Genomic DNA, 22500 nt, shown 5'->3' on the forward strand with positions numbered 1-22500 from the left:
AAACTCCTAAGTCTACGTTTGAGGGAGAGGTTTTAGTTCATGGTATTGTATGTGTGTATAAAGGACAGTTTTTATATAACATTACATACAGCGCTGCTGTTGTATTGTAGACTAACGTTACCGTTTGACCTGGTTTATGTGCGCCCTCTCGGGCTAACGTTAGCATAGCTCACTCAATGGCGTTTCAGTTTACAATGGGTTTACGGAAGAAGAATCAGGAGATTAGTTAATTACCAAAGAGTTTTCCTTTGCATGGAACTCGTCTTAATTGTTAATAATAAACAGAGCAAAGTACGTTTTTTGTTTGTTTTTTTGTTGAAAACAAGAACTTTTAATGAAAATCTCATACGTAAATGTCGATATTTTAGATGAATATTTCAGAATGAGCTGAAACTAACATTAGTTAAAGACAAGAACCCCCTTAATATTTATATTTCGTTGAGACATTTAAATTAATCTGAGATGGTCCTTATTTTCCTGTTATTATTTTTAAATTTTAATAAATATGCTCCTAGTTTCTTGTTTCTATGCTCGACCTGAGGTAGAAGCTCTTTGTTTTGAAGTATGTTTAAATATGCCTTGTTTGTATATAACATAATTTGTATGTAACAAATATGTCAAATATCTGTTTTTAGAAAGAACAAATGATGTACGGGTTTGTGTGCAAAATCAGTTCACACAACAATGCTAGTGTTCGGTAAAGCCTTTCATCAGTACTACTCCTTTTTACACGACCAAATGTATCTTAAAAAAAGCACGGAGACAAGCAAACGTCCTACCTAAATGAACTTATAACGTCAAACCTAGCAGCTGTATTTATTTAACAGCCTCCCATGTAAACCCAGACTGGGTTCAGCCACGGTAGATGATAAATGAACTAGAGCTGCAACTAACGATTATTTTCATAGTCGAGTAATCTGTCGATTATTTTCCCGATTAATCGATTAGTTGTTTGATCTATAAAAATGTCAAAACATGGTGAAAAATGTGGATCAGTGTTTTCCAAAAAGCCCAAGAGGACGTCCTCAAATGTCTTGTTTTGTCCAAAACTCAAAGATCTTCAGTTTACTGTCCCAGAGGAGAGAAGAAACTAGAAGATATTCACATTTAACAAGCTGGAATCAGAGAAATCAGATTTTTTTTTTTAATAAAAAAAAATTACTCAAACGATTAATCGATTATCAAAATAGTTGGCGATTAATTTAATAGTTGACAATTAGGGTTGGGTACCGAAACGCGGTGCCAATAGGGCACCGGTTCCGACCTAAACGGTAGTAACGAGACAGAATAAGAATGAAAATTTCGGTGCCTGACTTTCCACTCCACTCACCAGCAGGTAACGTTAGCCTAGCTTTAGCTAGCAGCTGGATTAAACAGGTTAAATGCTGACAGCTAATGTTAAACAGTGTAAAGTGTGACTGTATTTCAACAGACTATAAACCCAACTTTTTTTCTATTTTCCCCTCTTTTAGACAGACACAATGGCAGAGAATGATGTTGATAACGAGCTGCTCGACTATGAAGAAGATGAAGAGCCTCAAGGAGCGCCCGAGAGTGCAGTCCCCGCTGGCAAGAAGGAGGTCAAGGGTTCCTACGTTTCCATCCACAGCTCTGGCTTCAGAGACTTTCTGCTCAAACCAGAGCTGCTCCGTGCAATCATCGATTGTGGTTTTGAGCATCCGTCTGAAGGTGAGGCACATTTGGTTGTCTTCACTGGTACAAATGAATGGGTGAGCGGGGATAGTACCAGATAGACACCTGAATGACTCACAGTTGTTGTACCAGGGCAAGAGAGACGCCATTGTTTTTTTTTCTTGAGTTGTTTGGTTGTGTGTACTTTTTTGTTAAAGCATAAACATAAATCAAATTTGTTTCCCATAAGTCCAAAATGAAAGTGCTCATATTATGCTCATTTTCAGGTTCATAATTGTATTTAGAGGTTATGCAGACAGTAGCTAGGTAAGGACTACTAGCCAGTCAGAAGCAGAGTATGAGGGTGTGCCCTGACAGTACCTAGGTAAGGACTACTAGCCAGTCAGAAGCAGAGTATGAGGGCGTGCCATGCTAGCAGCTAGGTGAGCATTATAACGTGTGTTCCAAAGTGACCACGTTTGTCTCTGAAGTAAAGGCTGGACTACAATAGAGCTGTTTGGAGCAGTTTGTGAACAGTGTTTTCTGTTGGAGATGGTAAGTCCCTTTGGGGGGGGACTTTGGGCTTTTTCACTTTGTAAAACTATAACGTGCACAAAAAAGATATAGAACACAATAGGAAGGGGGGGGGGGCAAAAAGCATAATAGGAGCACTTAAAACTATACTAAAATGGCTGCAGAGTCGAGGCCCTCTGTACAATAGCTTGAAATAACTGATGTTCTAATGTTAACGTTGGCTTAAATCTTTTTTTGTCTGTTTGTTTTTTATTTTAGTCCAGCATGAATGCATCCCACAGGCTATCCTGGGCATGGACATCCTGTGCCAAGCCAAATCTGGTATGGGAAAGACGGCGGTGTTTGTGCTGGCCACACTGCAGCAGATTGAACCTGTTGATGGACAGGTTAGTACACACGTTCAACACACTGGGTCTACGCAGTGTTTGGCCCAGGATTGTGGAAGACTTAGGTGCACTTATTTGGTGGGGGGGTTTAGTGGTCCTCCCTCAAGTAAATGTAAAAAAAAAAATGCAATTTTGTACCATTATTACCATATGTGTCTAAAACGATGGAAAAGAGAGCAGATAATAAATTCATAACACTCAAAGTTTAGACAAAATATCTAGCTAGGGAAGTCCACTTGGGACCAACAACAACCATTTAGATTTTAGTCATTTTAACGTTGCTCACATTGATTTTACATTCATTCCATTTAGGTGGTGCACAAAATGGCTTGTGTGCCTTTTTTATAATGGTAGGGAAAACCTCGCTGTTTGTCAGACTATGTAAAGGAGTAAATGGAGCTTGGGGAATTGGCATACGATCAGATTCCAGCATATGTTTGAGATTTGTTTACATCCCCAAATCTAGTCTCAGCCTGATATTTGATAGTACACACAAGGCTACATTTGGACTTACTGGCTTCCTGATGGAAAGTTTTGGCCAAAAGGTTAACCTTGTGTCTAAGTGTTTAGTAAAAGCACCTAGATCTTCCAAATGGTGATGTTAAGTACATGGCTGTTGCTTCATCATGTCAGAATTTCTTAACCACATTTATTTATTTATTTATTTATTTATTACATGTCGCTTCTCATATCTACATTTTGCAGTCTATTTCTAAGTGTATTCTAGCATAGATGTTTATTTTTTTACTTTAAACTTGAGGCATGCATTAAGAGTCCACATGTCTGGATCAAAATTTGCTTGCTTCTTGATAATGTACCGACTAGTGGTGCAAGATATATCGACTCAAAATCGTTATCGCAATATATCGAAAGTGTCGCAATAAGTATGCAATATTTAGTTTATTTTGTGGAGCGCTGCGTCCCGTCCGTTGGCTGTGCAGCTTAGTTGTGTTTGATTTAGAGCCGCTTGAAACGCTGTAATCATGTTTCATTGGCCAGTTACCGTGCCACGTGCACGTTAGTGGACGTCAGCGCTCGGGGCCACTACGTGACAAACCTATGGAGCGTACCATGTGACGTGTGTGCATATTTCAACAGAGTTACAGTATGAGTGAAGAAATGGAGACAACAAAATGGAACGAATCAGAGAAGAGAAAGAAAAGTTGTGTCCTGTTCTATTTATACTGTCCAACCAGTAGAACATGTCCTGTTCTGTAGACATGGTCCTTATTTATATATTTATACTGTTCAACCAGGTCCAACAAGACAAGTCAGTTGAAATAAACCTTGTGTTGTAAGAAATTTTGTTATGAATCTATTTTGATGCGTTTTCCCGTAACTTTTGTAATTTTACATATGTTTAAAAATACCAATTAATACAATATCATAATTTCACATTTTGTCAGTATCGTGCATCCCTAGTACCGACACATTAAGTTGTCAAGATGCACCGTGTCTGAATCTGTGTTTCTGTCGGTCTACTCCTCAGGTGTCTGTATTGGTCATGTGCCACACGCGAGAGCTGGCCTTCCAGATCAGTAAAGAGTACGAGCGTTTCTCCAAGTACATGTCCTCGGTAAAGGCAGCCGTGTTCTTTGGCGGCATGGTCATCAGGAAGGACGAGGAAGTCCTGAAGAAGAACTGTCCCCATATCGTGGTGGGAACCCCCGGCCGCATCCTCGCTCTCATCCGCAACAAGACGCTCAATCTGAAGAACGTCAAGCACTTCGTCCTGGATGAGTGCGACAAAATGTTGGAGCAGCTAGGTGGGTTTTTTTTTTCTTTGAATATTCCTCTTCAGGGAGGGCATCCTGTCTGCCCCCCTAACCCTATTTAATTCTGTATTAATTTGTATTTCTTTGAACTTTTTTTAGTAGTAATTTATTTTGAACATGTTTAAAGGAACACGCCAACTTATTGGGACTTTAGCTTATTCACCATATCCCCCAGAGTTAGATAAGTCCATACATACCCTTCATGTGATCTTATTTGTACATGCTGTGACTCTACAAATCACAACATGTAAATAGGAAAATGTTGGTGTTATTTTGTCACTTATTGGGAGCAGTAGGCTAGATGGAGCCGGTTACCTCCAGGATCTGTGCTAAGCTAGGCTAGATGGAGCTGGTTACCTCCAGGATCTGTGCTAAACTAGGCTAGCAGTGGGGGCGTCAGACAGAGTTACAACACGCACGGAGATGAGAAGGGTATGTATGGACTTATCTAACTCTGGGGGATACGGGGAATAAGACAAAGTCCCGATAAGTCGGCGTGTTCATTTTTTTTTTTAAAGGCAAAAGATGAGTAAGAACATGCATTTGAGTACAGGCAAGAAAACCAGCACAAACTAAATCAGCAAACGTATCTTTCAACATTCCAGTAACATTCAAATAAGGATTTCTATGTTCAAAAAGGAACAGAAAGAAGTCTAGTCCTACCCCCTTTTTTAAATACTTTTTGATGAAATTTTTTTAATTCGCCCTCTTTTGTGTAACAGACATGAGGCGTGACGTACAGGAGATCTTCAAGATTACACCCCATGAGAAGCAGGTCATGATGTTCAGCGCCACGCTGAGCAAAGAGATCCGACCAGTCTGCCGCAAATTCATGCAGGATGTAAGTGATCGATGAGGCATTGTTACGGTAGGGTTCCACACAGCGAAACGCCTGGCAAATTTCGGCCAGTGAAATATTTCCTCGGTCGTGAAAACAACACGCCACAACAGCGGCTGCTAGGCAGCTGGCAGAGAGGGTTGAAGCTAGGTAGCATAGGTAGCTAGCAGAAAGGGTTGAAGCTAGGTAGCATAGGTAGCTAGCAGAAAGGGTTGAAGCTAGGTAGCATAGGTAGCTAGCAGGTAGTTTGCTAGCAAGCTATCGTTGCTATCGTAGCTTGTGAAATGTGTATGTAATCAAACAAATGCACAAGTAGCCTAGCTGCCTGGCTAGGCTTACAATGAAATCCAATGTCTGAACATGCTAGCGATTAGCCTGTCGGCTAGCTGAAAAGTTTGAGTGTTTAAACTAACATCTCCAGTGGTCTATTTAGAGGTGTATGGGCCCTGACTAAGTTCCTGTGTCGTATAAATCACAATTCATGTTGATATAAGTACCAATGTTCATGTAGAAACATTTCAATCACATACTAATGTTCATGATACAGCTCTGATAACCTCCGCCATCTTGGTCAGACTGTATTTGTAAGTCCCGCCTCCAAACACAAACACGCGGACCTGATTGGTTCTCGAGTGGTCCTCATTTGAATAAAGTTAAACTTTCGTCAACTTTGTTTCGTTTGTTTCTCATCTCGCCCAATCAGGGCGAATTTCGTCTCCGTTCAACCATAAGCGGAGTTTGACATTCGAGCCGGGGGGGGGGGGCACACAAAAAAGAAACTAATTGTAGCAGCTGAGACCTGGCTACCACTTGGGGAACACAGCACGAGCACATATGGACAAAACAAACATGCTACATAAACATCTTTTATTTTTAAAGAAGATTTTATATTGTAACAATTTAACAACTCGCCCTTGGGATATCCAATCGCGGCACGGCTGTCTTGGAACGCAATAGACAGACGGTGGCAAACTGCCCCGACACTTAAATTCAACTAAAATGTAACAGTGAACAATCAGTGTTGGACCTCCAGTCTGTTGAGATGCCTCTCCAAACGCAGAAACCAAGTGCAGTCACACCATAAAGCGTTAAGAAACGTTGAAAAAAGATCCGTATTTTGCTGTAATCCAATGACATGGGGAAAAAAAGTCATCCACAGCGATCAGGAGATCCACTTCGCCGTTTAAACAATGTGGAATAACAACGTATAAAAGTCCAAATCTACACAAAACGCTCAATCAATTAGTAGCTGACAGTAAATGTATATACATGGCATTTAGGGAAACCTTTATTGCAACGTTGGCACGGGAAAATATCCAGACTAGTGCAACATTAATTTTCGTTTTTTGCGTCCTGCATATGCGTCGACAAAGGTCTCAGGTGAGAGCCAGAACCTTGAAAAATATTTTTTTTACTAAAGCAGTAGACCTATATGAAGTCAGCTGTATCACCTACCACCATTTTAGTTGTTTTGCATTATTTAAAATATTTATAAAACATCTGGTCATGCCATGAAACAATGCAACAACAACTGCAATGCAGTGCTCCCCCTGCCCCCCCGAAACTCCGCGTATGCATTCAACCTCAATGAGAGCGAAGCCAAATTTTGCTGTGTGGAAACCTCCCGTTACCGTCCGAATTCACCTGAACAGTTTTTTTCAGAAAGTTGTGCATTGTAGCTGCTGCACGTTGGAATTTTTCACTGTAACTAGAAGCTCAACAAGTTCCCCTAACTGTCTCTCTGTCATCTCCTCGTGTGCAGCCCATGGAAGTATTTGTGGACGACGAGACCAAACTGACGCTCCACGGCCTGCAGCAGTACTACTGCAAGCTGAAGGACAGCGAGAAGAACCGCAAGCTCTTTGACCTGCTCGACGTGTTGGAGTTCAACCAGGTAAAGTGATGGAGTTATTGCACGGTGCATGTCTATCCCAGTAGCATTTGGCATGTTGTATTACTTGAATACTTGCTAGTTGTATCAGGCTTCCCATCTAAAGTGTGATTTATGCTGCTGCGTAACATCTACGCCAGGGGTCACCAACCTTTTAGAAACTGAGAGCTACTTCATGGGTACTGAGTCATACGAAGGGCTACCAGTTTGATACACTCTTCTGAAATAACCAATTTGCTCAGTTTGGCTTTAGTTATATATGATTATTAATGATACTCATCTATGTGAAGACACTGATCACGTTAATGATTTCTCACAATAAATATCAACAATGACTTAACAAGGTGGGAAACAGATAATATCAATATTCAATTTTCATTTTTAGAACCGGCCTGAGGGCTACTCATGTGGTCCTTGGGGGCTACCTGGTGCCCACGGGCACCGTGTTGGTGACCCCTGATCTACGCTGTGGCTACGTACGTAGCTACATAGAGATACCGTCCCTACGCCGTAGGCTGACGTGCATCTCTCGAAAAATGCAACTACACATCGCGGCGACTCACGTCGCTCAGCCGTGGCTTGGTAGCGTTGCATTTACCCCGACTAATTTCCTGGTTCTCCTTCTCCGTCAACAACATGAACTCAAGGAGAGGGTTAACTTCTCCTGCTCCAGATTTCTCACTGCGTTCAGAAAGAACAGAGTAGACACTAGAGCTGGGCAATATGGAGAAAATCAAATATCACGATATTTTTGACTAAGTACCTCGATACCGCAAAGATACTGTAGTGTTGACTATTGGTGCTTTCACAAAATATTTACACAGTGAGATTTTTGATAAATAATCATCAGTAATGTGGACATAATGGGTAATAGAACAGTTACAACAGTCTGCTAAGTTCAGAAAATGACATCACTTTACTGTAATGCAGCCTTTAAAACCAGGAAAAGACACTAATACCATATGACGATATCCAAAATCTAAGACGGTATCTAGTCTCATATGACGATATATCGATATTGCCCAGCTCTAGGAGACACTTTTGGCGTTTTTCCATTACATGGTACCTGCTCGACTCGCCTCACCTCGACACGCTGCGTCCGTTTTCCATTGCAGATTTTAGTCCCACCTCAGCGTGGCTGGTCGTCTTGCCGGCTTGACGCACACACCAGCGCACAAGTATAACCATCAGGCCACTTGAGCTTGTTGTACAGTTCTGTGGAGGCTCCACGCAGAGCTTTCTCCGTAGCCTGTGTAAGTGGCCTGATGTTTATACTTGTGCGCTGGTGTGTGCGTCGAGCCAGCGTGTGTGTGTGTGTAGTTAGGCTACGGCGAAAGCTCTGCCTGGAGCCTCCGCAGAACTGTAAAACAAGCGGCGCCGCAGTAAACTGCCGTGACCTAACGCGACACACACACAGAACGAGGAAGGTGTGTTGTTACCAGAAGACACATTTAGTTTCTAAAGAAGCTGGAGGCAGCAAAAAAATACCAGCTGGCTAAACTGTTTAAAAATTGTTCAGGACACCCCCGTCTGTCGCTTTCACGTCACCTTTTCGGCTCGCCTCAGCTCACTGGGAACCTCGACTGAGGAGGTACTAAAAAAAGTACCTGTTAGCAGGTACCAGGGACTTTTTTTTCGTAATGGAAAACCAAAACAGGCGAGTCGAGGCGAGTCGAGCAGGTACCATGTAATGGAAAAGCGCCATATGTTTCTCTCACTATGACTCTAGAGTCACTACTCGCTCCGAGGATGATCACAGTCGCTCTCTCTACCATATACACACACACACACGCCGGCCCTGCTATTCTCTTAAAGAGGTCGACGCACACACCACCGCACAAGTTTAAACTTACGTAGTCTACGGTGATAACTCAACGTACAGCTTCCACAGAACCGTAAATCAAGCTTAACTCTTGGCAAGAAAGTGTCAAATATTCGTTTAGAGCTGTTCGAGTCCCTGCGGTAAATTCCACGTTCATTTTAAAATCCCTCATTCAGGGTCTGAAGGAATCCAGAGTACGAGTGCTTTAGGTCAGATATTTAACACTAGGACCCCCCCCCCCCCAGGTGGTCCTCAGAGTTAGTGAGGGGTGGGGGGGTCAAATTGTGTTTTTAAAGGTTTTTTGAAAAACTAAAATGTCTGAAAACATACAATATGAATCCAATATTTCAATAGCAAAGATACATTTGTGGAAAAAAGTACATTGAATATAAGTAGGGCTGCACGATATGAGGAAAATATGCGTTAACGTTGTTGAATATCGCTCTAAGGTATTACTTGCGATAAATAAACGCATATTAAAGTGTACTCAGTTCTGCTGCTTTCACATATTCTGCTAAAATACAACAAATTGCTCGTTGAATTTAAAACAAACAAAAGAATCATTATTTTATAGCACAAATTCAACATTGAATTGAACATAAAGGGCACCGTTAGTGACAGGTTTGTACATTTATTTCAGTTTTCTACGGATTTTTTTTCTTTTAACAAATTATATATTGTGCATCACCAATATAAGTCTAGGTAAGGTAGCCACTCTGATGGCCATACAGTAAAGTTGAAGGACTCACTGCCAATCATTTTTAATCCATCCAGCCCAGTTTGATGCAAATTAATTGTATACAACATATGTAGTAGGGGGTCCCTACTCGGTCTCTCTTTCAGCTAAGGGATCCTCAGCCTAAAACGTTGAAGACCCCTGCTTTAAGTTGCCTCAGCAGCTGTATTCCAATGCCTTTGCTTTGCCTCTAGGTGGTGATCTTTGTCAAGTCAGTGCAGCGCTGCATCGCTCTGGCCCAGCTTCTGGTGGAACAAAATTTCCCTGCCATTGCCATCCACAGGGGAATGGCTCAGGAGGAGAGGTGAGACACACACACACACACACACACCCCATCCTCTTACATAGCTCCTCTCATAAACATATGCTCTATTGAGGTCCGAATGCCAAGTATGTTTATGGAGCATGAGCCTCATCAGTTAACTCAACACATCATTGCCTTCAAAGAGGGCATACAGTTCACTAATGCCTACAGCAGCTGTGTTGATAATTCTCCCTCCTGCCCCTTCTTAATCCACAGGCTGTCTCGCTATCAGCAATTTAAGGACTTCCAAAGGCGGATCCTGGTGGCCACTAACCTCTTTGGCCGAGGGATGGACATTGAGCGGGTCAATATCGTCTTCAACTACGACATGCCAGAAGATTCTGACACCTATTTGCACAGGGTGAGAAATACCTGCAGCTGTTTTTCCCATTTTAATGTTTATGTCGCTTCTTTTCGTTCTGGGAAGTTCTTTTAAAGAAGTTTTTGAATACCTTAAGTGGCATGCTCTCACCTTTGCATGCTTCTTAGTTGCTTATTGTGTTAAGTGTTACATTTTTGGGATTTCACTCACTCTGGGCCTCTTCTCTGCACCCGTCAGGTTGCCCGTGCTGGCAGGTTTGGAACCAAAGGCCTGGCTATAACCTTTGTGTCTGACGAGACCGATGCCAAGACTCTGAACGATGTTCAGGACCGTTTTGAAGTCAACGTGGCCGAGCTTCCAGACGAGATCGACATCTCCTCTTACAGTAAGCCTCTCCGTTTCCTAATGCCTGTGATGCATGATGTCTTCAGGGAAGTTAGGCCTGTTGGAATGATTGTAATCTTTGGATTAATAGGTTGAAAATGCTTTACTATCAAATCACTTAGGGCTGCAATGCAACGGTACGCAGAAGTCACGGTTTGGTTCATACCCCGCTTCAGGAGTCACGGTTCAATGCAAGTTTTAAAAAAAAATAAAAAAAGAAGTTACAATTATTGTTTAACAGACTGTAGTGCAAGTGTCTAGACAAAATCCTCTTGTTGGGGGACCGGGGTTATGTTTCGCCAAGCGGCAACTTTGGTAAACTATTTAATGATTTAAGAAAAAGGAACATTTCAGACATTTCTGTATTACACGGAGCAAACTCTTTACCAAAAGGAAACGGGTTACAAAATCAAACTTGTGCATTAGGACGAGTGTTAGCATTTAGTTCCCCGTGGCTATATTTAAACATTGTGTGAAATGTGCGGTAACAGTGCCGGACGTTTTCTTCTTCTTATTATTATTATTATTATTATTATTATTATTATTATTATTATTATTATTATTATAATAATACGTGCATTAGGGCTGTCAATCTTCCTCTATAATACTATTCAAATTCCATTTGTTATTTTATTTAATATTCGAGTACTAAATGCTCAAATTCATCCTGTTAATATTTACGATATTACCCAGGCTTACGGATGGCCAACGCCACTATCAGCATGTGGTTGTTGTTACATCTCCTGTCCACTAGAGGGACTACTAACATTACAAAACTAACTTTTGAAAACAGGTGATCACTTTGTTATTAACAATCAAACAGCGGGACAAAATGAATGACTTTCATTTGTCAACTTTAATGTACCTTGGCTCAAGCTAGTGAATAAAATATTTAAATCCAGACCTCTGCGTGATGTTGATCGGTCTCTTATCTTATTTTATATATATAATATCTATTTTTGAAACTTGTCAGTTTGTCCGTTAGCGCCTGGCGGACAGCTGGTAAGCCCCTTGATGAGGAGAGAGGCAGAAAAAGTCATTCTTGCCCATTTTTAGCGGCAATTCCTCAGACAGATGGCCTAGCTTGTAAGGGTGTAACGTTGTCAGGTGTGCCCTCAGGTCGCTCTCCGCCACTTCTGATAGTATTGTGATGATAATACCGCGTAGATGGATGTATTAAGGGAACGTGTACGATTGTTCATCAGACTAAACAAAAGCATTTCATTTTCACATGCGTGTAGGCCACAAGGCGACGAGAAAGGCAAGATTGCATATAAACATTTAACAAATTCATTAAAAAGCCATATTCAAATAGTAATTTTAGCATTCGAATAAATAGATTTTTTTTTTTTTAATATTCGAATTATATCCGAATTTCGGAATTCGTTCCAACAGCCCTAACGTGCATCAATCTACATACTGTGTATTCTGCTCGCAATACAAACTGTTAAAGCCCGACTATACTGCTATTTGTTGGGTTTGGGTTTTTTTGCTAGCCAGTTTAATCCAGTGAGTTACGGCTGCAACTAACGATTATTTTCATTGTTGATTAATCTGTCAAATATTTTCAACTAATGGATCAGTTGTTTGATCAATTTAAATGGTGAAAAATGTGGATCAGTGTTTCCCAAAAAGCCAGAGATGACGTCCTCACATGTCTTGTTTTGTGGTCAGTGTATATTTTGGTCATTCGATTTTCATTTCATAAACGGGTATTAAAAAAAAAAAAAGACTGGTTATTTGATTTTCATTTTAAAATACAAAATTTGAAATTGAAAAATAATTTTTTTTTTTTTTTCATTGTCAAAATGGAATGTGAAAATTTCAAACATGCTTTGATTTTCATTTTCTATTTCATATAAGGGCCCTGACCCACCAACCAGACGGCCGACCGTCGGCAGTAAAGTCAGTCGGACTGATCAGTCGGGTCCCCGAGGTCCAAAAAATGCCTCAGAACACACTGAGGAGACGCCGACTTGAGCGTACGCTCTGCGCGTGCGCGAAACGTAATACGTCTCCATAACAGCAGGCAGCGCTGCTCTGTATTGTTTCCGTTAAGTCTGATTATTTCCCAGAAAATGAAAACCGGCAGCTGATTGGACGAACGCGTCACGTGGGTCTTTTTTCTCCGGAAATTCAGTCAGACTGTCATGGCGGCTCGTTCAGAATACGATCTCATATTGGACTAAAATAGTTCACCGAAACGTGTTTCTGAAAACATTTTAAGAGAGAAATAGGCCGTGCAGTTGCTGAATCTGTCTTTATTTCAGATCAACAAAGGTCAGTTTAAAAGATTTTCGTCAGATTGTGAGCGGCTCATCCGCTCCCCATTTCCGGGTGAGTCCCGACTGAACATGTCAGGTCGGCCCAAATGAAGGCCAACAGCTCCTCGGACGGCCGACGGCACGGGACACACGGAACAGACTCGAGTCACAGACCTCTCCAGACGGTCCGACGGCCGATTATCAGGCTGGTGTGTCTTCTCTCTAACAAAAAATTAAATCACTAAAAGACAGAAATGAAAAAATTCTGAGACCGGCTGTTGCATTTCCAAGGCAATCGCACCGGTGTAGCCTACCAGTTTTGCTGCAGTTGAGGGAAACTGTAGCCTAACTTCCTGAGGGATTATCCATTTTTTGAACCTCTTAACATAAATATGGCTATGAAATACATAAATGTATGCATTGGTCATTATAGTTCAATAGCCTAAATACATGTTTTACATTTATTTCAGGGGACTTGTATTTATTTCTCTCCTTTATTTGCATGTTTATATTCAAAGAAAGTTTTGCACGTTTATATTCAAAGAAAGTTTTGGTTATCTCTCAGACTCAGACTGAAAGCAACTAGCGAGCCTGCCTGGCATCAGTGCATCACAGCATATCACTATCTGCAAAAGGAAATACACAAGCGCGGCAGATTCGTCTGATTCCCAATTTAGCTAGAGCGGGTAACGCTCGCTCTGCAGACGGACCAGAGTCAGTCTGCACCGGGAGCCCAGGTCACAGGGCTGGTGGCTAGCTGCTAGCTAGCTACAGCAGCTAACGTTAGAACATTAGACCCAGCACCGGAGGTCTGATCCCCATGATCTGATCCCAAACCGCCGGTGATTCTCTGCCAGATCAGCAAACTTAAAGGAACACGCCGACTTATTGGGACTTTAGCTTATTCACCGTAACCCCCAGAGTTAGACAAGTCCATACATACCCTTCTCATCTCCGTGCGCGTTGTAGCTCTTTCCGACAGCTCCACCGGTAGCCTAGCTTAGCACAGATCCTGGAGGTAACTGGCTCCATCTAGCCTAGCTTAGCACAGATCCTGGAGGTAACTGGCTCCATCTAGCCTACTGCTCCCAATAAGTGACAAAATAACGCCAACATGTTCCTATTTACATGTTGTGATTTGTAGAGTCACAGCGTGTACAAATAACAAGGTCACATGACACACAGCCATCTTCTAACTGTAAACATACTGGGAACTATATTCTCAGAAGGTGAAGCACTGCTACTTGGGCGGAGTGATTAGTGCAGCACCTGAGAAGCAGAGAGTAGCAGTGCTTCACCTTCTGAGAATATAGTTCCCAGTATGTATGATGGAGCCAGTTACCTCCAGGATCTGTGCTAGGCTAGATGGAGCCAGTTACCTCCAGGATCTGTGCTAGGCTAGGCTAGATGGAGCCAGTTACCTCCAGGATCTGTGCTAGGCTAAGCTGCCGGTGGAGCCGTCAGAAAGAGCTACAACACGCACGGAGATGAGAAGGGTATGTATGGACTTATCTAACTCTGGGGGATACGGTGAAGTCCCAATAAATTGGCGTGTTCCTTTAACGGCAGCAACAGAAAGTTTGCTGGGATCAGCAGGCCTTGGCAATGTAACGTTACAGCTGTGAACCGAGTCTGTGTCCTGAGCTGTTTTTTTTGGGGCGAAGTTGCCTCTGGGGGGTAGAGACAGGGTCAGAAGGAGGCAGGGAGAGGGTAATAAATAAATGTGACATTATGAAAGAAGCCCCCCCCCCTCCCACCCCCAAGCATTATCAGAGTGTAAGTTTCAGAAGTAATTTTAGCCTGGGCTGAAGGCAACACTGGTAGGCTACACCGGCGCTGTTGCACTGGAAATGACAACACCCCGTCTCAGAATATGAAGAAACAGGCCTTTTTTTCATTGTCTATTTTTGTGACCTGCTTCTCATGGGGTGTAATCTTGAAGATCTCCTGTACGTCACGCCTCCTTTTGCTTTCTATTTTTCTATCTTATTCTTTGTTATATGAAATAGAAAATGAATATCAAAGCATATTTTTAAATATATTTCATCCCCTTTTGACCATGAAAAGGAAAAAATGCCTTATATTTCAATTTCAAATTTTGTATTTTAAAACGAAAATCAAACAACCGTTTAGAGCTGGGCGATATGGAGGAAATCAAAATATTTTTGACCAAATACCTCTATCGATACCGCAACAATACTGTAGTGTTGACTATTGGTGTAGGGCTGCAACTAACGATTATTTTCATAGTCGATTTAATCTGTCGATTATTTTCTCGATTAATCGATTAGTTGTTTGATCTATTAAAATGTCAAAACATGGTGAAAAATGTGGATCAGTGTTTCCCAAAGTTTTGTCCAAAACTCAAAGATATTCAGTTTACTGTCACAGAGGAGAGAAGAAACTAGAAGATATTCACATTTAACAAGCTGCAATCAGAAATCTTAGTTTTTTAAATAAAAAAAAATGACAAACGATTAATCTTAATTTAATAGTAGGGCTGAACGATTAATTGCATTTTCGATAATATCGCGATATGTTAAAACGTGATTTGGTCATATGACTCGCGAGAGCAAATCAGTCTGCACTCCGCAGAGAAAGCATCAACTAGCACGCTAACGCTACGCCGTACCTGGAGCTGATTTCTGTCATTCAAACAACTCTGAGTTGTAGTTTAAAACTTTTACAGCCATTTTAATAAAATGAAGGGTTTTATTCAGGCTTGAGTCTATACGTGCAGTTAATGGATACAGACACGCAGAACTGAAGGCTCGGTTGGCAACGATTAGATCTGATTAGCGGTTAGCTCCGGTTAGCGGTTAGCTCCGTTATAAAGATATGAGTGGAGGAGCTGCCACTGAGAGGGGTAACAACCAGACTCTGATAAATGACATTCGGGGAGCTTTCACAGCAGCGTGGCCGCGGTGTTTCAACAGTTTTATTAGTACAGTTAATCCCACGGCAAGAACACCAGCAACATGCTAACGTAACGATAGCCTCTCTGAACAAGAACACCAGCAACATGCTAACGCAACGATAGCCTCTCTGAACAAGAACACCAGCAACTAGCTAACGTGACGATAGCCTCTCTGAACAAGAACACCAGCAACTAGCTAACGTGACGATAGCCTCTCTGAACAAGAACACCAGCAACTAGCTAACGTAACGATAGCCTCTCTGAACAAGAACACCAGCAACTAGCTAACGTAACGATAGCCTCTCTGAACAAGTGCACACGGCAGCACGCAACTTCACGAGGGGGAGGGGCTGGAGGCAGCTCCTCTCTGTGCACTGTAAAAAATTACACGTGTGTGTGTGTGTGTGTATATACTATATTTTTACTTTTTTAACTGTCTAGTGTGTAATTGTGTGTTGTTCATACTATAAAATGATTTATTGTTTGTCTTTGTTGAATAATACAGAAGACAAAGCTTAAAAAAAAAAATCAAATCGCAATATTTGGGAAAAAAATCGCAATTAGATTATTTTCAAAAATCGGTCAGCCCTATTTAATAGTTGACAACTAATCGATTCATCGTTGCACCTCTAGTTTGGTGCTTTCACAAAATATTTACACAATGAGATTTTTGATGAATAATCATCAGTAATGTGGGTATAATGACTAAGTGGGTAAAGTTAAATAATAGAACAGCTACAACAGCCTGGTAAGTTCAGAAAATGACATCACTTTACTGTAATGCAGCCTTTAAAGCCAGGGAAAGACACTAATACCATATGACGATATCCAAAATCTAAGATGATATCTAGTCTCATATCATAATATCTATATAATATCCATGTATTGCCCAGCTCTACAACCATTAGTGTTTTTGTTTTTTTTAATACCTGTTTATGGAATGAAAATCGAATGACCAAAAGATACACTGACGTGCAAAATAATCGTTTTTCTCGATTGATTTTGGCTTCCAACGATCACAACAAAAATGTAAAGTTTGATTAATGGTGTGAGAGCTAACCAAACGTGCAATCACCTCTGACTGCATGCTCTACCGTATTAGCCCAGTAGAGCGTACTAATGAACTGTCTCCGATTTAACATTTACTAATGAACGGTGTCTCCGTTTTAACATTTACTAATGAACTCTCCGTTTTAACATTTACTAATGAACTCTCCGTTTTAACATTTACTAATGAACTGTGTCTCCGTTTTAACATTTACTAATGAACGGTGTCTCCGATTTAACATTTACTAATGAACGGTGTCTCCGATTTAACATTTACTAATGAACGGTGTCTCCGTTTTAACATTTACTAATGAACTGTGTCTCCGTTTTAACATTTACTAATGAACGGTGTCTCCGATTTAACATTTACTAATGAACGGTGTCTCCGATTTAACATTTACTAATGAACGGTGTCTCCGATTTAACATTTACTAATGAACGGTGTCTCCGATTTAACATTTACTAATGAACGGTGTCTCCGATTTAACATTTACTAATGAACGGTGTCTCCGATTTAACATTTACTAATGAACTGTGTCTCCGATTTAACATTTACTAATGAACTGTCTCCGATTTAACATTTACTAATGAACTGTCTCCGTTTTAACATTTACTAATGAAATCATGCAAGACCCGCATATTTTGCGCGGCGTATTTGAAAAAATGCAGCCCCCCAAATAAATATGCGGACTTTGGCTGATTATGCATTGAATTATGCGATCGCATAATCACGTATGAATTGTATCTCTGTTTCAACATTTACTAATGAATTGTCTTGTCCTGTTTTTCTTTTCTTTCGTCCTGTTTCTCCCGGTTTTTCTATAGCAAATGTTCAAATGTTACTACTGTATATTTTGTCCTTTTTGATTGTAATTTCAACCTGCCTAATGGACTACAGATGGAAATTAGCCCTTGGGTTACAATCTGGCACTTTTACGTGTACTTCTGTACATGTTCATCAAATGTGCATTGTCCTGAAAATAATAAAAAAAATTGCACAGCCCTACCCCACAGACAAACAGCCACTGTAATCAACCTTTATGAGATTTTATATCTATATTCTTTATTTTAAATTGAATACATACTGTGTACATATACTTATACTTATATTGTTTATACCTATACTTATATTGTTTAATATTCCATCTAGAGAATGTGTGACGTTCACCAACACCACCAAAACAAATTCTTTGTATGTGTTAGAAAGGGCTTTATTGCCAAGTACGTTTTTTGATTCTGAGAGACAGCAGTTGGTGCTGCCGTGTAACTGGCGCTCTCATCCAATGGGAACAGCCTTTGCACGTATAACCTGTAGTTAAGTTGGTAATGCTACTAGGTAATTAGGACTACAGTTGAAAATTAGCCGACTGGCTAACATTGGTGCATTTACAGAAATGTTGATTAATGTGCATTGTCCTACTCAAATAAACTTACTTACAGCCGTTGCTCATCCCGCTGATCTTTTACTCAACTCGTCTCTTCTCTGTTCCTTTCTTTAGTCGAGCAGTCCAGATGAGTCCTCCAGCAAAGAAGATGTCTCCTCTTCATGGATTTCATGTCTTGTGTTTGGAAGTAGACGTATTTCACTGCTGATTTGAAAGCTCTGCTCGTTCCCTACGTTCACCAAACTTTTTTTTTTTTTTTATTGTCTGTTTTTTTTTGGGGACAGGGGGGCATGGTCGGTTTTAATTTGTCTTTTACTGTTTGTTTTTCTTTGCTCAATGAAATTAAAACTTTTTATAAAATGCCATTTTTACTGTCGTGGTCTCTTGTGAGGCTGTTCTAGTCTCGGCCCCCATTTTCATCCATTTAAATCCCCAGCAGAGCTTCACGGAAACGTTTAGGAAAGTAGTTCTGAGGAACATGTAAAAGTGAATTTTAGCCCCTTTTTTTTAAATGTTCAAACTAGTTTGTCTAGGAAATTTGTGTTTTGTTCCCCCCCCCACTGCAACATTGGTCTTTTATAAAGTCATGTAAGTGACAGTTGAGTAGATTTTGGCTCACATGGCAGCTCTTTTCTTTGACTTTCCAATTGAATGCCTCAAATAAATGAAGTCACCAAGTGGAGTCCTGGTGGTGAATTGTGATTAGAAGTGTGTCATCGGTACGGAGCCCTTTAAGGGACATGGGATTTTAATTTTTCTCGTGTGCACAAGATAGTTTACCTATCTCGTGCTCTCAAAAACAATCTAAGTACCAGTCAGAATTATAATCATCTTCCTAAATGAGCTACGCAAGAGTACCGGATAGTGTCAAACTTAAAGATGATAAGGCAGCTGGGAATCTAAAATATTAACTTCAGCTTCATAACGTTAGCACTTAGCAGTACCTCATTAGCATCATTTTGGTAGCCTTAGATTGGTTTCTTGTGCGCACAACAAAAAAAGGCTCCCCATGTCCCTGGGGTCTACGTAAATTAGCACACCGTAAAATGGAAGTAACTGATGCTTGTGTATTTGTGTTTTGAGGAAAATATTTTACACAACTACCATCACAAAATGCTATAACTTGTACTGTACTTTGTTTAGTTTACATAATTAAGCATGTGCTATTAGCATCTAAGTGAGCATTTAAAGGTAGCATGCAGATATTAGCTATTATCTTAAAACACATTTAGTCACACATCTAACTTTAAATTGAGGAATCTGTGTGCGTGTCTTTCAAAGAGCCAATCTTCCGATCTCCTTTACATTTGGCGGTTGTATTGCTCGGTTCCCAATAACAGTATCAGTTTAGGTGCAGTTTAATGAATAATGATGCATGTTTTTAGTTGTTACATTGTGTGTAAACTCTGAATCTGCGACGTAACCAGTAAATGTAGTAAAATGTTTTCCTCTGAAGTGAGTCAAACGGTTTAGTTGCATATTAAGTACATCTGGAGAAAGCTAAAAGCAGCAATATAGGAGGCCAAGCAGTCGGCCAGTTGAGAAAATCATGACTTTTGTTAAATGTACACGACCAAGTGTAGGAGTGAAAATGTCTTTATTAAAAATGCAAAATGGTAAACTCATTCCAACTCTAAAATCCAATGTGTTAGGCAAACAGTTTCCAACAGAAGTTGTTACGAATGAACAAGTTTTTTATTTTTTAATATATGTAATCTCAGAAAGCATGACTATTTTTACACATGGTTTTAATGTACACTTGTAGACATACAATCACACTTTCAAATTGGCACTTAATGCTCGTAAAGGATCTGAACCGTGCGTTGTTCAGTGCTATACTACACATTTACTACTTCAGTATAACTCGGTCAAAGGATTGGCCCTTATACAGCAGATAGAACTACAAAGAAGGTAACGATGCATCTGTACATAGCTGCTCTAAAGTGTCCTGTAACAAAACTAGACATACAGTACCAACACCACAGCATCTACAATAGCAATGGTGTACAATTACCAAAACACATTTTTTTCTTTTTAATCACATGTAGCCCCTAACGAGGTTGTCAGGCTTCGAGGCAACTAAAATAAACCAACAAAAAAGCCTACTGTAGCCAAGAGACGTAAATCTATTTTCCAGTTTCACAGAAAACTAAAAACAAATGTCTAAGCCACTATCTTATGGCACAAGAGGGGAAAAAAACACATTTTTGAAATAATAAAATGGTGCTTCAAATAATTTAGAATCACCCATTTAAAATGTGTAGTCAGTAAAGATAGAAATGACTCCCTCTGAGTCACCTTTTGCATGAGATAAAGGGTCTTGAATCTAGGCTAAGGTGCGTGAACTTGAACCCAAGTTGCAAGGGTCACAGTGAAGGATTTTGGCCACAAAAGATGAAATACAGATTTCCCCCCTCTCCGAAATGTCCTCAGGATTAGGTTTTTAGGCCATGACAGTGATGTCATCTGACAACGCAGCCTTCTAAAGCATTACTCAGAACAACAAACACTTAAACATGAACAAGTTATTGTTTAGTTTTCAGCAAGAAGCTGAATTACAGGCCAGATTGTTCACCGAGAGCGGTTCCAACCGCCGCAAGTCGCAAATGACATGTTTACCTCGGCACACGCAGTTTAAAATCTTTATTTTTAAAGCAGAAAAAAAAACCCCAGAGTGGCTGATTTTCTCTCGCTGCCACTTCAGTCAGGATTGTTAATTTGCCCAAAATTAGGCGGTCCACGTCTTGGCGCCAGAATCCCAGGCTTGTTCTTCTGGTGCTTGCTAAATGTCTCAGTTTCTCGCCGAGGCAAGGCAGGGGACGAGTCCAGCTGGGTAAACAACCTTTTGACATATCCCCCCCTCCTCCCTCCCTACTAATGCGTACAAAGCCTCAACCCATCAGGGTGGACTCTGTCTCTTATCCTGTAGCTTTCATCATCCATCATTACAAAGGGCTTCACCCCAGGGGGTCAAGCCCTGGATCTGTGGGAGGGGAGTCCTCTCCCTCTCATGGCTGACAGCTCTCAGCTGTTTTGTCCCTCTCTCAGATCCCCCGTTCAGTTCAGCCACGCCGAGGTGCCCAAAACACAGCCGCCCCGGCCGCCCTCCCTGGTGGCAGGCCACTGCGTCATCCCGTCTGTCTCGACAATAAATACCAGTGAATAAATACCATAAAAAGACACAAGCCCGTCACGTTCCCCTGTGAGAACATCCAAGATGCTGCTCCGTCTTCTGCCGAACACAATCACAGTTTTTTATTTTTATTTTTTTGCTTCTCCGTGAGTCTTCATTTGGTTTATTGGTTAACTGTGATGTGAGTCCACACCATCAACACAATGTGTGTGTGTGTGTGTGTGTGTGTGTGTGTGTAGTTTATTTGTCAGAGACCATGCACAGTTCAAGCCCTGTACCAGAGTTAGCTATACAGCTAATTTACATCTGTGGTCCCTGGGCAAGTGTGTGTGTGTGTGTGTGTGTGTGTGTGTGTGTGTGTGTGTGTGTGTGTGTGTGTCAGCTTTCGTTCCAGTGTCCCCAACAAAAAGTCTCAGAGTTCAGGGGACATTTGGCAGCAACATGGCAGCTGGTTGCATCCATGTTTGTCCTTAAAGGTTTTGTCGCAGTCTGTCGAAGTCTGGCCACGGCCACGAACAATTCTTTATCTACACTAAAAAACAAAAAAGGGGGGGCTGTCACTTTGCTCTTTCCAAGGCGCATTCCTTTCCCCATTCCTCCCCAAATTCAGAAAAGACGTTTTGACGTGTTCACCTCGCTTGCGTCTACTCATATAGATACACTAAGGACAGCTATTGTATAATGGGGATCACTATGGGGTGGGTTTTTGTTGTGAGGGAATGTAAGTTTTTTTTTGGGGGGGGGAGGGGAGGATGATACCACTAGTCGATGAACTTGTGTGTGTCTCCGTAGAGCCATCGCTGGGGAGGCATGGCGGCCTCGTTCAGGTGGTTGCACTCGTCGCTGCACTTGCAGGACTGGATGAACATCACGGACCGGCTGAAGCGCTCGCCGTCGGGACAGGCGAAGCTCACGCTGGCGGTACGCGTGCGGCGGGGCGAACAGCAGCGGCCGTCCCGGCACACGCCACAGTAGTTGGGCCTGTACAGGCGAGTGCTCCGGCAGCCGGCGTAGGACAGGCGGTGAGGCTCAGGGGCCTTGTGGGTACGGGAGCACTTCCTTCCTTTCTGTGGAGGGAGAAAGAAGAGAGAGAGAGATAATTCAGTCAGCCAGGGAAAGGAGCTCAGCCA

The 22500-nt window shown here is 41.4% G+C and overlaps 2 protein-coding genes across 2 annotated transcripts in view; one reads left to right on the top strand and one right to left on the bottom strand.

The window, feature by feature from the left end:
- The window catches only part of LOC116046744 (ATP-dependent RNA helicase DDX39A-like), a 19988-nt gene extending 636 nt beyond the window's left edge, over positions 1-19352 (top strand). Inside the window, exons 2-10 of the mRNA XM_031295146.2 lie at positions 1473-1689; positions 2425-2552; positions 4042-4318; positions 5050-5168; positions 6928-7059; positions 9809-9918; positions 10135-10279; positions 10478-10625; positions 18352-19352. Coding sequence (XP_031151006.1) covers positions 1482-1689; positions 2425-2552; positions 4042-4318; positions 5050-5168; positions 6928-7059; positions 9809-9918; positions 10135-10279; positions 10478-10625; positions 18352-18368 — 1284 coding nt within the window. The 5' untranslated portion in view covers positions 1473-1481 and the 3' untranslated portion in view covers positions 18369-19352. The remainder of the gene's footprint in view (positions 1-1472; positions 1690-2424; positions 2553-4041; positions 4319-5049; positions 5169-6927; positions 7060-9808; positions 9919-10134; positions 10280-10477; positions 10626-18351) is intronic.
- A 560-nt stretch (positions 19353-19912) lies between these two features.
- The window catches only part of LOC116046745 (CCN family member 1-like), a 21386-nt gene continuing 18798 nt past the window's right edge, over positions 19913-22500 (bottom strand). Inside the window, exon 5 of the mRNA XM_031295147.2 lies at positions 19913-22437. Within this exon, the coding sequence (XP_031151007.1) occupies positions 22132-22437 (306 nt within the window). The 3' untranslated portion in view covers positions 19913-22131. The remainder of the gene's footprint in view (positions 22438-22500) is intronic.

The sequence above is a fragment of the Sander lucioperca genome, chromosome 21 (assembly GCF_008315115.2).
Source record: "Sander lucioperca isolate FBNREF2018 chromosome 21, SLUC_FBN_1.2, whole genome shotgun sequence".
In the NCBI taxonomy this organism is placed as follows: Eukaryota; Metazoa; Chordata; class Actinopteri; order Perciformes; family Percidae; genus Sander; species Sander lucioperca.